This window comes from Lygodium microphyllum, chromosome 5 (assembly GCF_053477565.2).
Source record: "Lygodium microphyllum isolate KBCC chromosome 5, Lygodium_microphyllum_v1.1.10, whole genome shotgun sequence".
In the NCBI taxonomy this organism is placed as follows: Eukaryota; Viridiplantae; Streptophyta; class Polypodiopsida; order Schizaeales; family Lygodiaceae; genus Lygodium; species Lygodium microphyllum.
This window is the reverse complement of record NC_141139.1, coordinates 105,848,232-105,869,206: the sequence shown is the minus strand read 5'-3', so window position 1 is coordinate 105,869,206 and position 20,975 is coordinate 105,848,232. Positions and strand designations below refer to the sequence as shown.

The following is a 20,975-nucleotide window of genomic DNA, read 5'->3' as shown; positions in this document are numbered from 1 at the left end:
TGCAAGAAATTGTACCTCCCCTAGTAAAGGATTCCCCCTTGTAGGAGCAAAAAGGCTAGCAGCATGCAACCGATTCCAAATTGTGCCAAGGGACGAAGGTATCCCATTTGAAAGTGTCAACAACTTCAGTGCCTTCAGCCATGCACATCATTGAAGAATACGACAACTTGGTGAAAGAACTTCAGAGCCAACTCAACAAGATGACTGAGGGGAAAAAGACAATGCTTTTGCAGAGCTGGAAGAAGAGAAGAATGCCTTTGCCTCAGGTAAGTTACTATGTATAAATCCTAGGCATCACGTGCGTTCAAGGCATGTTTTATATATCCCTATGTAACCTATTTTGCAAAATTTTCTTGGCCCTTATGTGACTTTTTAGCAATATTTATAAATCCCTTACTATGAGTTTTTTTAAAAAGTAAAGAATTTAATAGATCCCTATGTAATAGTATAGATACAAGATACTACAATATAGAATTTACCACAAAGCAACTCCCAATGGTTCATAAAATCTCTTGAGAATGAAAATATCATTGTAATATAGGACATACAAAGATAGATTTCAAAATTTTATCAATAAAAGTAAGATTTTAAAATAATTTCTAGATAGAGACATCATGTATATAACTAGAGCATGCAATTCTCAACCTAGAACTAGTTAGCAAAGGGCATTCACGTTAGTATCTTTACGACTAGCATTGCCTAAAGCATGATGCACAATTACTAGGAAGCTAGACTAGCCCAGAGTTAGTCTTAGATGTCTTTAATAAAAAAATACAAAATTGAATACTTTGACCATCCTATTACTATCTTTGGGCTTTCTTACATTGCAATATTGATCTTGATGTTGCACCATTATGGTGGTAGTAGGGCTCTAGCAAGATATATCATTATATCTATTGTATCTAGTTCATCTCAAAATATCCTCTCCACCACTTCTCTTTTCTAGATCAAAGGCATATATGTCGCACATACATACATGCGCACGCGCGCGGATGCACACACACACTCTCTCTCTCTCTCTCTCTCTCTCTCTCTCTCTCTCTCTCTCTCTCTCTCTCTCTCTCTCTCTCTCTCTCTCTCTCTCTCTCTCTCTCTCTCTCTCTCTCTCTCTCTCTCTCTCTCTCTCTCTCTCGGAGATGACAAGAGATAAATGCTACTCAATCCATAATTCAAGCAACACAATGAAGCCACACTTCATTTGTAATTCAAAGAGGTAGGTACATTAAAGGAAAAAACATGTTTTATTTCTATAGCCCACAAGTAAATTCTAGAATAATCCACATAATTGATTTTTGCATTTGCAAAAAATATATTTTGTGTTCCTTTATAAAGTAGATGTAGCTATACAAAAAATGTGAATATACAAAATACACATGATGATTCAATGAAAAATATGGTTTTTGATTTTTACATTTACACAAAACTTATTTTGTATTTCTTTACAAAGTAGATATAGCTATACAAAAAATATGATATAGAAATTTTTTCTCCAATCCATAAGTGTGTTCTACTCAATATCTTGGCATTTTCAAAGCTAGAGTCCATGCTGATTTTGACATGCTTAGACGCATCACCATGATCCACTAGTCGCATTCCTAACACAAATATACAAATATAAAACATTAAAATGAAGGAAAATGCCAAAAAATCACTCTATACGACTTTTTTCATTCACTCAAATTACATAGGAGATAATACTAAAAAAGAGGACAAATAATGTTTGTCTACCTATCCTCAATGGTCAGTTACGAATTCATTGAAGATCTTCCAATCATTTTCATCAAGCTTATATTTGTTATTATTATAATCATATGTGAGGTTTGTAAGAGCAATGACACTTTCAATATCTATCATATCAAGGTTTGTCAAATCATATGTAAAGGTCCGTGTTCCCTTTGATTTTTGATACCATCCAAGTTGAACCTCCACTCCTAAGGGCCTATCTAGGAGGCTAAACCCTCTCTTGTATTCCACATAGGCATTACCAACTTTTCTTCTCATCTTTTGAACTTGTCCTAGGTACCACACACTTTGGCTTTTATTTTTTAATACTTTTTGAAGATATTATCAATAGCCTTGTAATCTTCCCATTGGTATGCTCTTCTTGGAAGAACATAGCACAATCTAAACCAATGCCAAATACATTGTCATTTGTTTGAGTATGATATTTCTCCTTCTTACTATAGTATACTCCTTGTCGCACCCTTGTAAGCCTATCTTTGGACAATGTGGGATTGCCATTGAGTTGACTTACCAATGTTGATTTAAAAAGAAACCTATTATTGTCAATCTCCACTACTTGATGTACTTTGTCCTTTTCATCCAACAAAGAATCTACTACATGTCTTATCTCACTTGTGGATACATCCTCCTATGAATCCACTCATCATTTGTAGGAGCTGAAAATTCCTTATTTGTATTAGAATCTTGGAAATTTGAACTAGCATAAGCATAAAAAAACCTTTGGACCAAGGCTCCAACCACCATTGCTTATCCTCTTTACCTTTTGGTTTCATTTGTAAACGCTCACAAATGTGGTGAGCACTTTGTAATCCCCTTTTCAAGGCATGAATTATTTTCTCATCAGTTGAAACACATCTGTAATCACCTAAATCCACTTCTTCCATGGTCTCCTTGAGACTCAAATCTCTCCATACATGCTCATGTTTCTTATGGGCACGTGTAAATTTCACACTATTCTCCTTGCACTCAAAATATGAAAGCCTATTCAAGATCCCTATACTATGTAGCATGTCCATCAAATCATAAGTGTGCTCTTGCCCAACCATGCTCCCAACTTTGCTGAAGAAGATTTCAACTGCTTCAGATCTAGTGAAATGTATTGGAAGTATCTTATTTGAATGAAAATCTTTAAAATATTTTATGAGTAGTACAACAAAGTGGCATGAGAGTTGTACATCTAGGAATGCCTCCTTACTAATAAATTTTTTTGGCAATGTATATGTGGCATGTTTCATAATCCAAGATATCCAAAATTGAAAAAAGAATGCCACTTTTGCTGCTAAATGGACTCTCTCCACCAAGGTGAAGTGTGGAGACAAGAAAATATCAATGTAGTCTCCTACAATTTCAAGGTAAGCTTGTGTTCCCACCATGCTCCTCTCTTTTCTATGTTTTCCATTATTTGCTAGCTCCCCCAAACACCATTGGACTTGCCTACTACACATTCTTTGTGTTGCAGCCCAATTTTGATGGTCATCTCACGTAATATCTGCTTCCTTGAGCATATGCTTGTCAACTGAAAAGGAATCATAAACAATAGCAACATGATTCAAGGTAACCCAAAGATCCAGTTGACGCTTTGGTTTGTCAAGAATATTGCCAAGATTTTTTCATAAAATCTTAATCATGTATACCCAAAATCTCTCCATTTGATAATTTGGGTGAGAGAGGCCATCCATCCCATTCAATCTTGTATCTGGTGCCATGTTTGTGAACATAATCAACTAACATTAGTTTTCTTCATCGACTATCTCCATCTGATGCATGTCCAATAATAGGACCTATTCTCGAGGCAAGCTTTTCATCCCACAATGTTGAGATTTCACTCCATTGCCTTTGGACAAAACTTGCATCAAACTGATTGCATGTGCAATGAGCAGTCACAACTAAGCGTGGAAGTGCTTCATGAAGTGGATTTGCAACAAAGACTCTTGCATAACAACCAATGATATGAGTATCAAGAGCATCAACAATTACATCATAGCCTACTTTTCCTTGTCCAAGTTTAATCATGCATAAAGTCCCGCACTAATGGTCTAAAGACTTGTATCCATCAAACTCAATAAGCATATCATCTTTAGGGCTCCACCTATAATCAAAACAACAAATGTCATAAAATTTAAAAGTTGATCGAGAATATTTTTTACACCAAAATATTGATTGAGAATATTATTTAAAAGTTGATCGAGAATTTTGCAATATGTTTACCTTATTCGCTTCTTTATGGTAGTCTCATCTTCCACCAAAATAAAGGGAATCTTTCCTGCAATGCCTTGTTTTTCTTTCTCCTTCCGATACATTTCAGCAATGGCATCAAAAATATATCCATGTATACCATGTATGAAGTGGGTGGCTTGTCTATGGGCTCTCTTTGTCATTGAGAGTGAAGGGCCATTGAGTTTAGTAGTGAGGAAATCATGCAAACTTGGTCCACCCCACATCTTTGCAACCTCAAACAAAGCTTTGGTATTTGCACTATATTGCTAGCCTCCATTTGATCGTACATATTTGTAGCTATGTCTTGTAAGAAGTCCCATAGAGCAGGTTTTCCACCAAATTTTCCCAATCTATGGGCTTATATTATATTGTTACAAAATCTCTTTGCATCTCTTTGCTTAAGAGACTCCATGTTGACTTCATGTAAGCTCCTAATTTTCATTGAAAGAGATGCAAGCTAAAGCTTATACTTGCATAGTTTAAAAGTGAGTTATCTTATATGCTTTTTGGCAACAAGTGTTGTTTGTCTTAGCTCCTGTCTAGTGAGATAATCTAATCTTCTACCAAATCCAGTTCCCCTATCCCCTCTCTTCTCTTGGGATAACTTCTCCCTATATACTCTCATCCTAAAGTTAGAAAGCTTAGGTATACCTTTGCAATGAGCACAAGAGAAGTTTGTGAATGGTTGCCCACTATTTGAAATACATGGACAATCAATGTGACAAAAACAACAATCTATTTGAAAGCATGTATTTCCATAATTCAGATTTACCCTAGTAAAAGGCTCTGAAAGAGCTTTGAAAACCAAAGTTTGCCACTACATTGATCATCTAATAAAGATTTCAGATTGATGCTCTTCTTGTTGACCTCAATTATGTGACTCCATAAACCCCAATATAACAAGTTTAAACTTACCAACAAATTTTCATCATCTTCATGGTCATTTAGAGATGAGGCCAATGGATCACCCTGAGTTGAATTTCTAGCCTTTGTAGAGACTATGAACTTGCTAAGAGATGTTTGTTTTGGATCATGCACTATACCCTTTTGAGGACGTCCACACAATCCTGTGAGCAATGGCTTGGATTTTTCCTCCTCCTTCAAAAATGACTTTTTGTGCAATATTGATTTTGTATGCTCTATCAAAATTGTATATAGGTTTGAGCTTGAAGGACACAAATGTAGCCACATGTCATCGTACTTGCACCTTACACGATCAAAGATTTTGTCTTTGAAGTCATGTAAGGTAGCTTCGATGACCTCAAAATCCCAATCTACATGAAAAGTAGACTTAAATTATATAACGAGTTTGATATTAAAAAGCCTCGTCTAATGCACAGCTTATTTTCAATAGAAAGAACTGCATATATAAACTCAAACAAATAAAAAAGATAATACCTTTATGTTTCTCCATGTAAGAATGTAACTTCTCTATTGACATCTCTATTTCTTTCTTATCATCTAGTTCTTGATCAACTACAGTATGTTGTATATCCAATTTTGTAAGCCCTCGAAACATAAGATAATTTTTTTCATGACGTTTTCTCTGCATGATGTGTGTCCTCATGAAGTTAGAAAGACAAGTATATGCGGCATGATTTCCTTCCACTGATCCCTTCCCATACAATGAGTTACATTCGTTATACCAAACATGAACTTGAGATTCTCCATTGATATCTTCGCTGTGTAATTCAGACCTATCATCCCTTGAGATGGTTGATTGTTTTAACTTTAGCCTTATTCTATTGCATTCATGTTTCCAAGTCTTGAGAGTGCTTGGACTTAACAATTTGCTTTTTAGCTTTAAAGTGAGGTTGCTTAAAGCTTCATTTTGATCCTCTACAACTTGTTCTAAACATTGTCACTTATTCGGAGAACGTGGTTCACTCGTCACACTAGCAGACCTCTTGATGCAAACTTGAAGATTATCACTAAGATTCAATCGCTCCTCTTGTCACTTTTTAATAATATAATTGTCCTCAATGAAGTTAAAAGACCCATCTATGAGCTCATCACCTTCAATTTGTTCACGAATCTGAGTAAAGGTAGGTTTGGATCCATATTTTCTTAGTCTCACAAGACCTAGATTTTCTTGAGTATCATCAAAGATTATTGAATCTTGTAAGAATCTCCCATGAAATCCAAATGAAATATCACTTATTCAATTGTCAAAACTTGCATTCAACATTAAAAGATTGTTACGAGAGCATATCTTAATTGAATGAGAAAATATGATATTTTTAAGTGTTATCTTTATAAATTATAATGTGGAAAGCATTATGGATCTAAAATCTAATTATCAAGATGTGATTAATAATAGTAAACTTTATATATGAGTCAAATGGCCTGAAGCAATCCATAAAAATATTACTCGAGCATGTAAAGCATTTACATTCTACGTCATGGCATGGAGATGGAGTATGATGCTCATGAGATGGCATTATATAGTACAAATTACATGTTGTATTCCATAGAGTTTTATAAAAAATTATGATATGTTTCGAGGCATCTTTGGATCCATGAGCCATAAAGATTAGTAAAACTAGATTAGATGTTTTACAAAATATGGGAAGAGATTGAAAGATGTGGATTATTTAGTAAGGGTGAACTAGGATAGGGACAAGCTCTACGGGCGGTCTTTGTGCCTTTGTAGGATCAGTGCCACACTTCATCCTCAAAAAGTCATCAAGATCTGCAAATGATACTCGCATGGCCCTATCATCTGCCAACATGCGATCCCTTTCCTTGAACTCTATTAGGTGCATGATCTCTTTATCTGGAGCATCTCATGGATCCCTATGTAACCACAAGCATTGGCCTAACCACCAAAACTCAACAAGGCAGATGATGAGCCATCCAATTGCATACACATCTAACTCCTTACCATATGCAAACTGGCACAGTGGGTCATAGATCTCGGGTGCAATCCATGACCTTCTTTTCCTCTCCAATGCTCCTTTTTGTCTACGCTCATCTATAATGTGCATGGGATTATCTACCCCCCCCCCCCCCCCACATTGCTAGTTGAGGGCTGGTCTTATCATACCAAAAATAAGCATTAGACCCCAATCTATGATATCAATTCTAGGGGTGCTATCTCTAGTAAAGTCCAATACCGTATTATTAGCATGAAATATGAATGGATGACACCGACGCTATGCACGGTCTTCATCCCATCTACCAATGCATGAATAATATTCGACATATTTTTTATGACACCCATAATTCTGGCCATCTCCTCTACACTAGGCACCATGTCAGGACTAGGTCTGAATCCCATTGACGGATTTTGCATATGCTCAATTATTCTTCTATATTTACATTCTTGAAAATGTCCCCACATCAATTTACAATTCAATGTACCACCATTGAAGAAGGGAAAGATTGTAACCCAAGGGGGACTCAAAAGTAAAGGCAATCCATCACACAACTGATGCATTAACTTTTTGCATCCCATGCTCCACTTTAAATTGTTGCAGTTTATGTTGTTGGAGCCATTGTACATTTTAGCGCAATATGCTAAATTTGAAGGAAAATAGCTAATATGCTCTACGGTAGCTTCAACACACTATCCGAAGGCACCTTGGCCAATAACTCTCCCTAGCTTGATAGCATCAAAGGAAATGCCAATTGTTTGTACACATTGGTGATTCCTCAATGTACGCAATATAGTTCCTGCCCCTGACAAATCACCTTGTTGCCTAGTGGGATTGAAACTAGGACTTGTACCTATGGTGGTCTTAAGACGCTTTGGCAAAGAAATTGCACCAGACAAGTCCTTGGCCCTCTTTGAGTGTGCTACCTCCTCTCTCCACTTTGTGTTCCATAAGGCTAGCTTCTCCTTTGATGTAGATGTTGGTGATAATTCTTTAAGATCTTCTAGCATCTTGGGTGCATTTCCAAGCAGTGTGTGACAAAGATGCAAATTTTTCTCTGAATCCCAAAGCACATAAGTGACTAAGTGTGAAAGCCATTGTTGCTGCAACATTGTACGCATGGATGCACATACTCGGTTGCAAAAGATGACAAAATCAACATCGTTACTATTAACAAAGGATATTTGATGTTCTGTGCAAGATGATATGGCATCTATCAAGCAAATACGAAGAGCTTTGCCAATGTTGAAGGCCATCGTAAATCATAAATTGTCCACAATAAAGAAAGGCAAGCATATAAGCATGATAACAAAGGCTTAAACCCTACACTTGCATATGGACATGACAAAAACCTAACAAAACTTATCATCACAATTAAAATAAATACATGATTACAATATATAAAAAACATTGAAATACACAATTGTAGTATGATCTTAAAAAGGAAATACATGATTGCAAAATATGAAAAACATTGGAAATGCAACATAGATTGCATTAGATCTTCAATTAAAAAATAATTGCCACCTATGATTGATTCAAATAATTAGTGTGGCATGTGATATTTGATTGAAAACAAAATTATGTAACATCAATCTCAAGTTATATTGGTATTCTATGTAAAACTTGATTAAATTATACAATTAAAAGAAATACACGACTACGGTATACAAAAAACATTGAAATACACGATTGCAGTATATGAAAAACATTGAAAAGACAACATAAATTGCATTATATTTTCAATTAAAAACATATTTGCCACCTATGATTGATTCAAATAAATTAGTGTGACATGTGATCTTTGATTGAAAACAAATTTGTATAACATCAATCTCAAGTTATACTGGTATTCTATGTAAACCTTGATTAAACTATACAATTGCATGATACCATATAGACATTGAAAATGTTACAAAAATCACATTAAGTCATAGTTCAAAAATATAAAAAACTTAAAAAAATTACCACTTTTTTAAACAAATACACATGTGAGGACATTTTCTAGCCGAGTATACGACCTAAATGCCCATTCCATCAAACAATACCACATAACTAGCGCATCAAGACATTGTGCAGTCGAATATATGACCAAATGCCCATCACTTATTCATCCATATGTAGGCCAAGGTATTATTTAGCCAAATTCATGACCAAGTTCCCATCCATATCCAAGAAGGGAGAAGGGAGGGTGTCACAATTAAAATGACACCTCTATGTCAAGTTCACAACACAGTGCCAAGTCGATTGTGACATGCCTACCAAAAGACACTCACTTGCCAAATTCACAGCTAATTGCCTATTTGGCAAGCACCTTTCAGTCCTACATACAATTATCACAAGACGATGGAGGTATCATGACATGTATATGCCAAGTTCATGACACATGCCAATCCACATGTCCCAGAAGTAACAAGAAAACTTGCATATATGGCAAAACTCAAATATACAAATAAAGCACGATAAGGAAGAAGCACCTCATGACACAGATAGCATATGCCAATCAGCAACCTCTTCCTTACCATGCATATACACATGAAGGGTACACATATACATGCAATCGTGAAAACTCCCATGCACACTTTGAACTATAGTAGTTCATAGTTTTTGTAGATAATTTGCAATAACGAAGATAGAATCAACAATACAAAACACATAAGTAACATGCATATCAAAATACATAGATAACAAAGATGGGACTAATCATATTATAGAAATTATCTTTTATCTACAAGCTTATTAAGTCACTAGCTACTCATATAATTTGTGGATGGGTCTTTAGAGCTTTGCCATGCCCTAAAACACAATTCACAGTTGCTTCCGTTACTTCAAGAACCAGCACCAATTCTTAAAGAAAGGAAAATGATTTTAAACATCGCACAAATCTTGATTGTTTAAGGGGACATATATTTATGGAGAGTAAAACAACACCTAGCATGAGGAGAAAATGTGTGGTAACAAGAAACCCTTTCAATCTAGAATCCCTTAGTTAACCACATTTTGAATATGCCCTCTATTATATAATTGGCATTTCCTTATCAAATTATTATGAGCCACATAGACATAGGTTCCTAAATAACATTGTTCTAAAGAGAAGATAATAAAATAGAAGACAATGATAGAGTATGATCATGGATACAATAACTTCTAAGAGGAGACATAGCTAGGCATATGAACCTTACAATTTTTGCATGCAGTCAAAAACTTATAGAAAGACAAGATGAACAAATGTAATACTTAAACTCATAAGTACACTCGTTTTTCTTAAAATGTTAGTACTTCAAAGCTAAAGCATTGAGCAAGCTTACTATTGAATAGAATGGCCTTATATTTGCAACAACTTCTTCTCAATGCACTATAACCTCCTTTATGTATCCAAACAATGTGCCTCATCTACTTGCATTTCCCTGCAATATAATCAAGTTCAACAACATCAAAAGGTTTTCTAGTCAAGCGCTACAGATATTGTTCTAACTTTGTAGTGCTCCATTTAAAATGTTCTATTCAACAATAAAATGAAACTCCTTGCATGATGAAGAGTTCTATCAACTAATATGCAAAAACCAAATGATTAGCTTATCAACCAATATTGTGATGCCTATTATCTTCCTCCAAACAAAGGATAAGGATCGATTACTAGTGAGGATTAGCAACAATAAGGGAAAGGTTGAGCCATTTAGAAGGGAATGCAGATGATGTCAATTCTTGAGGAAGCCATCAAGTAGGTGAGCACTAAGCACTATCTCCTTCAGGGGGGGGGGATTCTAAAGATATGCAGAGGAGGTGGTGGCAAGTGGCCAACATTGATGGAGAAACAATGGAAAATGGGATACCATGATCGTTATTATTATGGGCCATGATTATCGCCATGATGTGGATGCGAGAAGTCCGTTGACAAAGAGGAGACACAGGAGATTCTGCAGCAGAAGTGGGCTTGTTTGATGAGGCTCTAGGAGATTTTGGTACTACTACTGACTAGGGCCGGGTGGCACAAGACTGGAGGGGCACCTATGGTGGCAAACCAAGTTTGGCATGTACCTATGGCATTGGCAGTGCCTATAGGAAGGAGTGCAGGGGGCTATAGTGGCGCACCTGGGGCAAAAACTCTGCACAGGGAGCTATGGTGATAGATAGGCCATAGTAGAGTGGTCTAATGAGGCAATTGTCTGATCTCCATCTGATCTGGTCGCAGACAGAGATGCTTCAAAGGAGAAAGGGGTGCTAAGGAAGAGGTGCCTTAGTGAGAGAAAGAGACAAAAATGAGTCTACAACTTGGTCAGAGGTAGAGCAACTTGGTGAGAGGAAGCAACTCGATGAGAGGAAGTGACTCGTAATCAATGGGGAATGAGACTGCACCTCATCTTCTCAAAATCAACAGGGAATGACTCTGCAACACATAAAGGAAGAGGGAGGTTGATGAACACGTTTGCATCGTGGAATGGTAGCATGGTTGCATGAGATTGTCACACGGTTGCATGAGACTATCACATGAGAGAGCCAAGGTTATGCTACGAAAATTTGCAATCACTGAGGTACTATCATTGTTATTTGAAATCACTGGGAGTCCGGGAGAATGCCACCAAGAGGAGGATGTGGAGGTGGGGCTAGGGTCATAGCCATTGGGGAAGTCCACCACTCAACACTTTAATAATTTGGAGAGTGCCTCAAGTAAAGAAGAGTCTTCTTGGGAACGAGTGAGGGTTAATAGCGGGTCCTCATAAAATAATATCTGCGAAAGGTAAAAGTGCAAGTGCCATGATTATATAAATGGTAACCTTTTATGCCAAAGCAATCCCCATAATTGAAACATACACTTTCGGCTTGTGAAGAGATTTTTTTTCGCTTGTCAAAGGGAATTAGTGAGTAGCTTGGGGTGCCATAAATCCTCAAGTCAGAGAGATTAGGTTTAGAACCATATCATCACTCATAGGCTATGACATTGGGAAGGGTGCGACTAGGTAACCAGTTTTGTATAGCATGTCATAGAAATAGGTTCTTCCCAATAAGAGAGGGGGACACTAGCAACTCAAATCATAGCACAAACACAGTTCATTATAGTGTTGTTCTTTCATTTGGCCACACCATTTTGTTGAGGTGTATAAGAGACATTAAACTCATGAATGATGTGCAGCGTGTGGCAAAAATCTATAAACTCATTGGAGACATACTGGCCTCCATTATCAATTTGGATAGCCTTGGGTTTGTAAGGAAGCTCATGTTCCACCATATGCAAATAGTGTTTGAAATGTGTAAACACCTCAGATTTCTATTTAAGAAAATAAAGCACTGCATACTTGGAGTAATCACTTAGTAATCATCAATAAATGTAAGGAAATAGTCATGTCTTATAAGAGATGTGGTGGGCATCAGGCCACAGAGATCAAAATGAAACAACTCAATAAGATGAGCAGTTCATGTACGAGATTTGGAGAACTTTTCTCATGCTAGCTTCCCAAAGATACAAGCCTCAAACACAATATTAGTAAGTTTGGGAATCTCCCAATTCCCATTTTTTGGATACTAAAAAGGTGGCACCCGGATAACATGCCCATAAGTTTCTCAAAACCATATGATATGACCTATCATTGGAAAGCGCTTGAAAAATGGAATCTAATGAGCTATAGACCGCTCGATTTGGAGTTATAGTGTTCAAGTTATGACAAATACAAAGATTTGACCACGTGTCCCAAACTTATGGGAAATCTACTGGAGTCGTACTAGCTTCGTGCTAGCTTCCCAAAGATTTGGGAAACCTCGTGCTAGCTTCCCAAAGATGCTACTAGAGTGATGGAGTTATAGGCTTCATCCTATTTAGCACCCAGGCATACTTGAATGATCTCTTGTTGTGCTAGTTGAATGACCTCTTGTTCATCTTAACTACTTCTTTCTTGAACCATCCAAGTACATTTAGTGAGTCACTAAAGTGCTTGAGATAAAGGCCTACCCTCTTCATTTCATTTCAAGCCATTAGATTTTCAAATAATCTGATCATGCACCTACACCAAATTTGCATGACATGCTGTGGGCATCAAATCCATCCCTCTCTTGCCTTAAGCATTGCCTCAGCACTGCATATGCTATTGTAATATTTGGATCTCCAAACGTGCTTAAAAAATCCATTGAACAAATGGCATTTGCATTGGAGATAATTGGAGATGCAGGACAGCTTAGCAAGATCTTAGCAAAGTAGATTGTCTTATCTTTTCCTTTCTGTTGCATTGATTAAGAGGAGTGTAGAACTATCCATTGACTTCACTACTAAATCTCTGAAGAGGTGCACCAAAAATTGTACTTGCTACTACTAAAAAAACAATTAAGAAAATTAAAAATACACACTAAAAAGTATAAAATATCTCATACCAAGATGCATTGCCACACTTTATTTGGCACACTTCCTTCCTCAACTCCATCATCATCTTCAACATGTATCAAAGTTATAGAAGGAACCAAGTTATCCTCAACATTTGTTAGCACTTCCTTGGGTTCTGGAAGACTGCGCAACACATTATCACTACATCACATTTAATGTTTCACATGCAATTTCATAGCTGACAAGAAAGAACAACTTTGAGGAGCCTTTGAGGGATTGAGGAGGGATTACAGAAGTATATAAACGTATAGCTTCCAATACTCTCACTTCTATCTATTGCTATGTAGACGCTTTAGTACTTTCACCTTCGACAACAACTTGTGGGGAGAGTCATAAATAATCTGAAATATCCATAAATGTAGATTTAGAAGTTGCAGAAGCATTACAAAATAAAAAAGTGAATGATTATAACCAAATCTAAGCTTATTTCATTAGAAGACCTTGTCAATACAATGCCAAGGTATGTGTGTTACTCATGTGTTGTTGTTACTACATAGGCAAGTGAGAGGCAAGTACATTAACTTTGGCATGTTTAACAATAATCCCTTCAAATCCTAGAGCTGAGTCATCTGCACACTGAAATGGCCATTTGTATGTAAAGATTGCCGATAAAAGATCCTATTGGAATATTGTGCGAGTCTACTAGATAAGGTTGGAGCATCTTTTGTTGTGAATAACTAGATGTGAAATGAACAAAAAGAACTTTAGAATAGTTTAGAACTAGTCAAATTTTATCTAAATTTTGAGGCACTTGCGTCAACATAAGAAAGAATTTCACCTATTTTACGAAGCATAATTTGTTCAGGTTGCGCCACGGAGAGGAGGGAGGATATGCACGTTTGAGAGAGAGAGAGAGAGAGAGAGAGAGAGAGAGAGAGAGAGAGAGAGAGAGAGAGAGAGAGAGAGAGAGAGAGAGAGAGAGAGAGAGAGAGAGAGAGAGAGAGAGAGAGAGAGAGAGAGAGAGAGAATGGCTCAAGGGGATGACCATGACAAGAACTCGGCTTGCTAGGGTTTGGGGAGCCAGAGCAGTAAAAGTGCAGCCACTTCCACAAGAGTTGACAAGACCGATCCAAGACAAAGGGCTAGATTTTGAGCATAACCAGAAAGAGGAAGAACAAATGCATGAACTGAACCCCCCTTTGTAGCCCCAAGCACAACCAAAAGAGCAAGGGGAGGAAGCCATACACCCAAAAGCATGGTTAAGATGAGGCAAAATGCAGAGAGTAGGTGGAACTAGCCTGCAAGAAGCTCCAAGCAAGCCATTGTAAGTTCCACAGGTGGCCATCCCTCAAAGCGAGGAGTGCAACCTTGTAAATTGGGGCAAGGAACTTGAAGTGTGGGAGAAATGGGAGAATTGTAATCACCCTTTCGAATTCCCCTTTACCTTCACTCGCATGTTGGATAGGGTACTATCTCCAAGGGTGGTGGAGGATATCAGGAAGCTCACGATGAGGCTAGAAAAGATGATTGGAGGAAAGAATGAGACACCTCATGAGGTCACAATAGGAGCTTGCTAATTATTGGGAAGACAAGGCAATGGAGGTGTCCCAAAAAGTAGAAGGGTATGAGGCACAACCTAAGTGGTGCAAAAACATTTGGGACTCTAACTTAGAAGCTTGGATGGCTTTCTGCAGTACCTTACTACTCAAAAGGGATGGTCCTATCTACACGTCCTACCCAAGGAAGATTGGAGTTGACTTTAACCTGGGAGGCACATGGTAGGTATGGCTTTCTATGATCTACAACATGAATGTCTTGACCCCTAAAGAAAGCTTGATCTTCATTGAAAGGGACCTCCGCCCATGAATAGTAGGCTTCCTCAAAGATTTCTCCTCAAAATCAGATTCCACTCTCATTACCACCTATAACTATCTCCACATGTTGTGAATACTATTAAAGCAAAAATCTATTGTAGAGGAAGAGAGATTACCACCCCTCTTTTTTTATATTAATTTCGATAGCTGTGCAATGGTTTGCCTCATGATGAGAACCACCCTCTTTCTAGCATTTTGTATAAACCTATTAGAAGACATGAGTGATAGTAGATTCACTGGGTACAACCACCCATTTTTGTCATCTACACCACTCAATATAAGAGCTAACTTGGAGGGGTATATGAAAAGCATGACCTTCTTAAGCAAAACCCTTAAGTCTCCACGCAGCTTGACCCTTGCTTGTGAATAGGATGCCACTAAATGTGCTCCCTTTGCAATTTGGAGAGAGAGAGAGAGAGAGAGAGAGAGAGAGAGAAAGAGAGAGAGAGAGAGAAGAAGAAGAAGAAGAAAAGAAAATAGAAAAAGAACAAGGAAGAGAAAAGGAAGAAAAAATGAACCACAAAGAAAAGAAAGGAAAGAAGTGGAAAAAAGAAGGAAGACAATAATGAAATCAGTCCATTGGTACCCTATGAGCATCACAACCACTGCACCTAGGAACCACCCTAGCCCTTCCCCACATCACAACTTAAGGCACATCAAGGGCAAGACATGATTGATAGACATGTCTCCCTAAGTCACTCACAACATCTCCATTTACACGAATTGGGTCCTCAAGTGTGGGACAATACCTTAGGCTTACCTCAACCCATCTCCCAGTTTCGCCATAACTTGCATAGTGCATTGCACAGTAAGGTAGACACAACCCCCTAGGAAGTGCACTCTTTTTCTTTTCAGGAACATTATATGATGGTACAGCAAGCCAATATCTATGAAGGCCTTCTTAAACCAATCATCTAGCTTTGCCATTGAAAACCTTCCAAACTCGCTTCAAAGAGCATTCCCAAAGTGACCCACCTCTCCAAAGGCCCCAAGAACCATTCCACACCAACCCTCTATAATTTCAGCCCATACCATCAAGTTCCATGGGACTCGCACCTAGCTAAGAGGGGTAAATGTTACACCCTTGGAAGACCAAGATGGAAAAATTGAAAAATAAAAAATGGAAGACAATCCTCAAGGCAAGAGGAAAATGGAGAACAAATGCACACGTAGAAAAATCTAAAAACATGAAATACAAGCAAAAGTCTCAAATGTAAAAGGAAGCACACAATATTAAGTGCACCCTAATATGTTAGCAAGAAAAGCACCATGTGCATTGCAATTCATTTTGTAAAAGAGCATTGAGCTCTCTCCTATGCAAGTTGTAAGGAATGAGAGGCACAGGTTGAGACCTACGCTAATAGGAAGGAGAAGGGAAGAGAGTAGAGGAATGGGCAAAGGCAAGGGACCAAAAAATGGATGTCCACCCAAGGAGGGGACAGAGTATGCATAAAAGTCAAGAAATGAATGAAGAAGCTCATTCTTGTGTGTGGCTAAACTTATTCTCTTCTTGCTTCTTGCTTCTTGCTTCTTGCTTCTTACTCTTGCTTCCTTCTTATGTATGAGAGAGGGAGTGCAAGAGAGTGAGGGACCATGGAGAAGCTCTTCTTCTCCTCTTTTCATCATCTTCTTCTCTTCTCCCTTCTTGCGCACATGACTATGGAGATCCAAGCTTGGAGCTTGGAGATGGACCTTATTTAAGGGAGCATCTTGAGTCATGGAGCTATCAACGAATTCATGGGAGGAGGCACTTGATCAAATTCAAAGGCAAGCTCACTATATTTGTGTGTGGAAGAGTGTGCATGGCTGTGTGAGAAGTAGCCATAGCTCTCAGCTTGAAACGCTTGAAGCAATAAGTGGTTTTTGGGTCTTGGTGGTTTGCTCGCAAGAGCAACAACAATAAGAACACTAAATGAGGGTCACCATCAAGTGATAAAGACTACCTTTAGGCAATGGGTTGCCATAAATAGCTTGGTGGTGATCCTCGAAGATAATAACGCTGGATGAGAGTCACCACCAAAATCAAAAAAGTTTTATCTATGGTAATGGGTTACTACAAATCACTTGATGGTGACCCTCAAAGACAAGAACACTAAACAAGGGTCATAACAAGCAATAGAGATTGACTTTGGACAATGGGTTGCTACCACAAATTGCTTAGTGATAACCCTTAAAGATAAGAAATTGGACAAGGGTCATCACCAAGTGATAAAGACTATTTATAGCAATGGGTAGAATCAAAGACAAGAACACTAAATATGCAATGGTCAAGGATTTTTTGGGAAAAAAACAAAGTATATACAATGGTTTGGGATTTTTTTAAATTAAAAAAAACATAGTTTTAACAATGAACAGATCACAAGGGGATTGGCATTATGGTCAGAGAGTCTTCTTTTTTAGGAGTAAACTTGTAGTGTTGGCAAGGTTGGAGATATGCTCCTTCTAGGAAGTGGGCTCAATAGAGGGCACGAGGGCTCAACAGATGAGCAACTAGGTGAGAGTTAGAATAGAGGACAAGATGATTACGAGAGTAAGACAATGGCAAGATGCATGCAAAGTCCAATTTAATGGAAGAGCTTTGGCATTAATCGGTTTAGGATGTGGGGATCAAGTATAGTGTGCTTTTGCATTAACTGATTTAGGGTGTCGGCATTGAGTATTGAGTTCTTTTTTCATTAACAAGTTTAGGATGTTGGGTTTGAATACCGAGTGTTGTTGCATTAATAGATGATATTTTCAAACGATAAACATATTTTAAAAGTGCTCCTCCCACATGGTCTTGCATTAAAGTATTTTTAACGATTCAAGTAGTGATTTGTATTGAAAGTAGAAAAGATGTTGATGCTAATGTAGAAGGCCATTATATTCCATATCATAACATTAGTTAGACTTTTTACACATGGGGGAATCCAAGATGCATATGGGAAAATCTAGGGTGCATATGGGGGGAATCAAGGATGGGGGAATTCAAGATGCATATGGGGAATCTAAGATTAGGAAAAATGAGATGCATATGAGGGAACCCAAGATGGAAAATCTCATTAAAAAAGGCTAATATAAATTCATTTAGGTAAGGTTGGAAAATGTCATATACCACAATTGCTTAAAGGTAGCTAGAGCATTTGTTAATCCACAAGACATGGCATTGAATTCATAATGTTTGTGCATTGTGTTGAAGGCTATCTTATGTGAATTGGGTGATGCCTTGATCTTAAGTCAATCTTAGAGTTGCAAATGGTCTAAAAGTTCATCAATCATTAGAATTGAATGCTTGTTTTTTGAACTTGATCTTAAACTTGATTTACATCTCTATTATTGGTGCAGAGTCAAAGAGTTCCATCCTTTAAAAAAAAGAAAAAGAAATAGAGCACTCCCCATGGATAACTACTTAGCTAAATATACCTTTATCAAGGAGCTGCTTGAATTGCCCATTTAGCTCAATAGCCTCAAGCATAGATATTCCATATGGTCATTTGGCTATTGGTCCAACATTGGCTACTAGTTTTATATTGTGATCCACTTGTATTTTTTGTGAGAATTAAGTCAACTCTTCTAGGAGTATGTCTATACATTAGAAGAAATATGGACTCTATTTTTTCCCCCTTAAGGAGTAAATAAAGAAAAATAGGCATTTTATCCATATCTTGGCCCAAATATTTTCTCAATAATAAAATAAAAAACAATGTGGGGAATACAAGGATGTCATTTCATGAAAGATTGTGACCCAAGTTTTCCTTTTCTCATTTTTAATGTTTGAATTTACATATCTCCCCTTCTCAGTTTTCCCCTCTTTCTTAGACAAAACTCAAATTTATCATTTCTCTTTCCCCACTTCTTCTTTTGTGATGAAATTTTTATAACCTCATTTTTGCTTGTTGTATCTGTAACCCTGTGAAATTTCATTGTCTCTACACAAACACAGAGTGAGTATCACATGTTTTATGAGAGCAAAGCTTTTTCTACAAAAGCCTTAATATTTTCTTAACAAAAATTTATAGGTATATTATTCTCTTCCATGGATGTTCTCTCGTTTGGAAAAAATTGTAAGTTATATGCACACATTGACATGAGCTTTCTTTTGTTTTGGTACTCTAGGAGTCTCTCATAGTCAAGAACAATGATCTTTTAAACACTCTTTCTTCTTCAACATCTTTGGGTTTCTCTATAAGCAAAGTTACATGTATGTTGTTTGTTTTTTTGTTGCTCCATAGTTAAATTTCGTCTCTTTTGGACCAAATCTATACAAGTCATATGCATACTAAGCTTTCGCTTTCTTTTGTACTCCAAGAATCTCCCACAGTGAAGAACAATGATTTTCTAAAAACTCAACTTCTTCAACATCTTTGGGCTTCTCTACAAAGAGAGCCACATGTATGCTGTCATTTTTTTCTATTGCTCCATGCTTAAATTTCAACTCATTTGAACAAAGCCTATGTAAGTTATATGTGTGCTTTGACCTAAGATTTCTTTTGTTTCTGTACTCCAAGAATCTCAAAGTGAAGGAACAATGATATTGTAATAACTCAACTTCTTATTCAACATCTGTGGGCTTCTTTGTGAAAAGAATTACAGGTGCAATGTCCTTTTTTAAAACTAATCCATGGTTAAATTTCATTGCATTTGGAGAAAACATTTGGAAATTATGCATATTCTGAGTTAAACTACCTTTTGCTATTATTGTATCCTAGCCTCAATCTCAGTGAGATACACCTATTGACAACACCTAGAAACAATGCCTAATATTGCAAAAAAATTTAGCAACATTGTATACAATTGGAACATTGTTACCAAATTTTTACATTAATTTAATGCAGATGTGGTGTTCGTTATTGTTGTTTTTTGGAGGACATGTCTCGGCAGTCTTGGCCAGGAGATGTCGATACAATGAAGTTTTTGTAAGAGAGAAAGGTGGTGCTATTGACAAAATTTGATAGATTTCCTTAGTGAATCCCAACCATGACCAATCTAAAATTTTCCCATAGGGAATTATTATAATTTAGAGAAGATAATATTTTATCTTCTCTCCCATGATTCCCCTATTTCCAATACCAATTTTGATTTTGTTTTAGTGAAAAGAGGTAGGTCTAGTGGTTTGGCACATCACCTAAGTAACATTTGCATGCCCCTTGTAACCCACAATGCAAAGCACATGATATCTCCTTAACCAAAGTATTTTGCCTGGGCCACCAAGCCAAAGGACACACCCTTATTCTTTTAAGGGTTTGATGCATGAACTCTCTACGACGGATACCTCGCACCTAGTCTACCCACAACTATATACAAATCTAATGACTCTATGTTATTTGGTGGTCAACAATGTGGGATTGTACCATTAGATTTCAAAGTTCTTAAGAGTATCCATACTAAGGTTTAGAGGATTGGAGAGCGAGGAGTTGATTTGGAACTATTCACAAATGGTAATGGGGAGCAAAGGAAGAGTGGGAATTTTTGCAAAGAAGGACATTAAAGTAGAGACCGAGTTGACATACAAATTACAACTTTGAATGGTAATGGGGGTTGTGGATTGCCCTGTCAATCCGAGGGTTAATACTATATTCTATGCAGAAAATGCCTATGGGCAATGCTGCATCAATCGACACAAGAACCATAATAACAATTTTATTAAGGTTTAGAAAGGGGGTAACCTTACAAAAAAAATACTTAGTAATAAAAAACATTCAATTCGATGATAGTCCATCGATGATTGTGTGATTATAGTTGCCAAACATGGTGGTTGAACTGATCAACAATCAGCATCAATCGATAGCACATCAAGCTCTAGAAAATGGTAGCCACCTCTAATCCTCATGAAGAAGCCTTGGGAAGTGGAGAGTCACTACATGCCATTTTCATAAGAAGTGGGAACCTCGAGATCTCGAAGTAGTGAAGGATTGCATAAATCGAAGCATTCCAAGCAAGTCAATGTCTGAAGAAAGCAAACAAGACTAAGAGACA

At 37.2% G+C, this 20,975-nt stretch overlaps 1 protein-coding gene across 1 annotated transcript; it reads right to left on the bottom strand.

Moving 5' to 3' along the window:
• Positions 1-3,771: 3,771 nt before the first annotated feature.
• On the bottom strand, positions 3,772-15,806 carry LOC148036246 (uncharacterized). Its single transcript, XM_087678903.1, has 6 exons — positions 15,781-15,806; positions 13,197-13,329; positions 5,359-5,761; positions 4,876-5,234; positions 3,952-4,031; positions 3,772-3,832 (listed from the first exon to the last, which is right to left on the bottom strand). The coding sequence occupies exons 1-6, from the start codon at positions 15,804-15,806 to the stop codon at positions 3,772-3,774; spliced, it is 1,062 nt and encodes a 353-aa protein (XP_087535029.1).
• Positions 15,807-20,975: the final 5,169 nt, after the last annotated feature.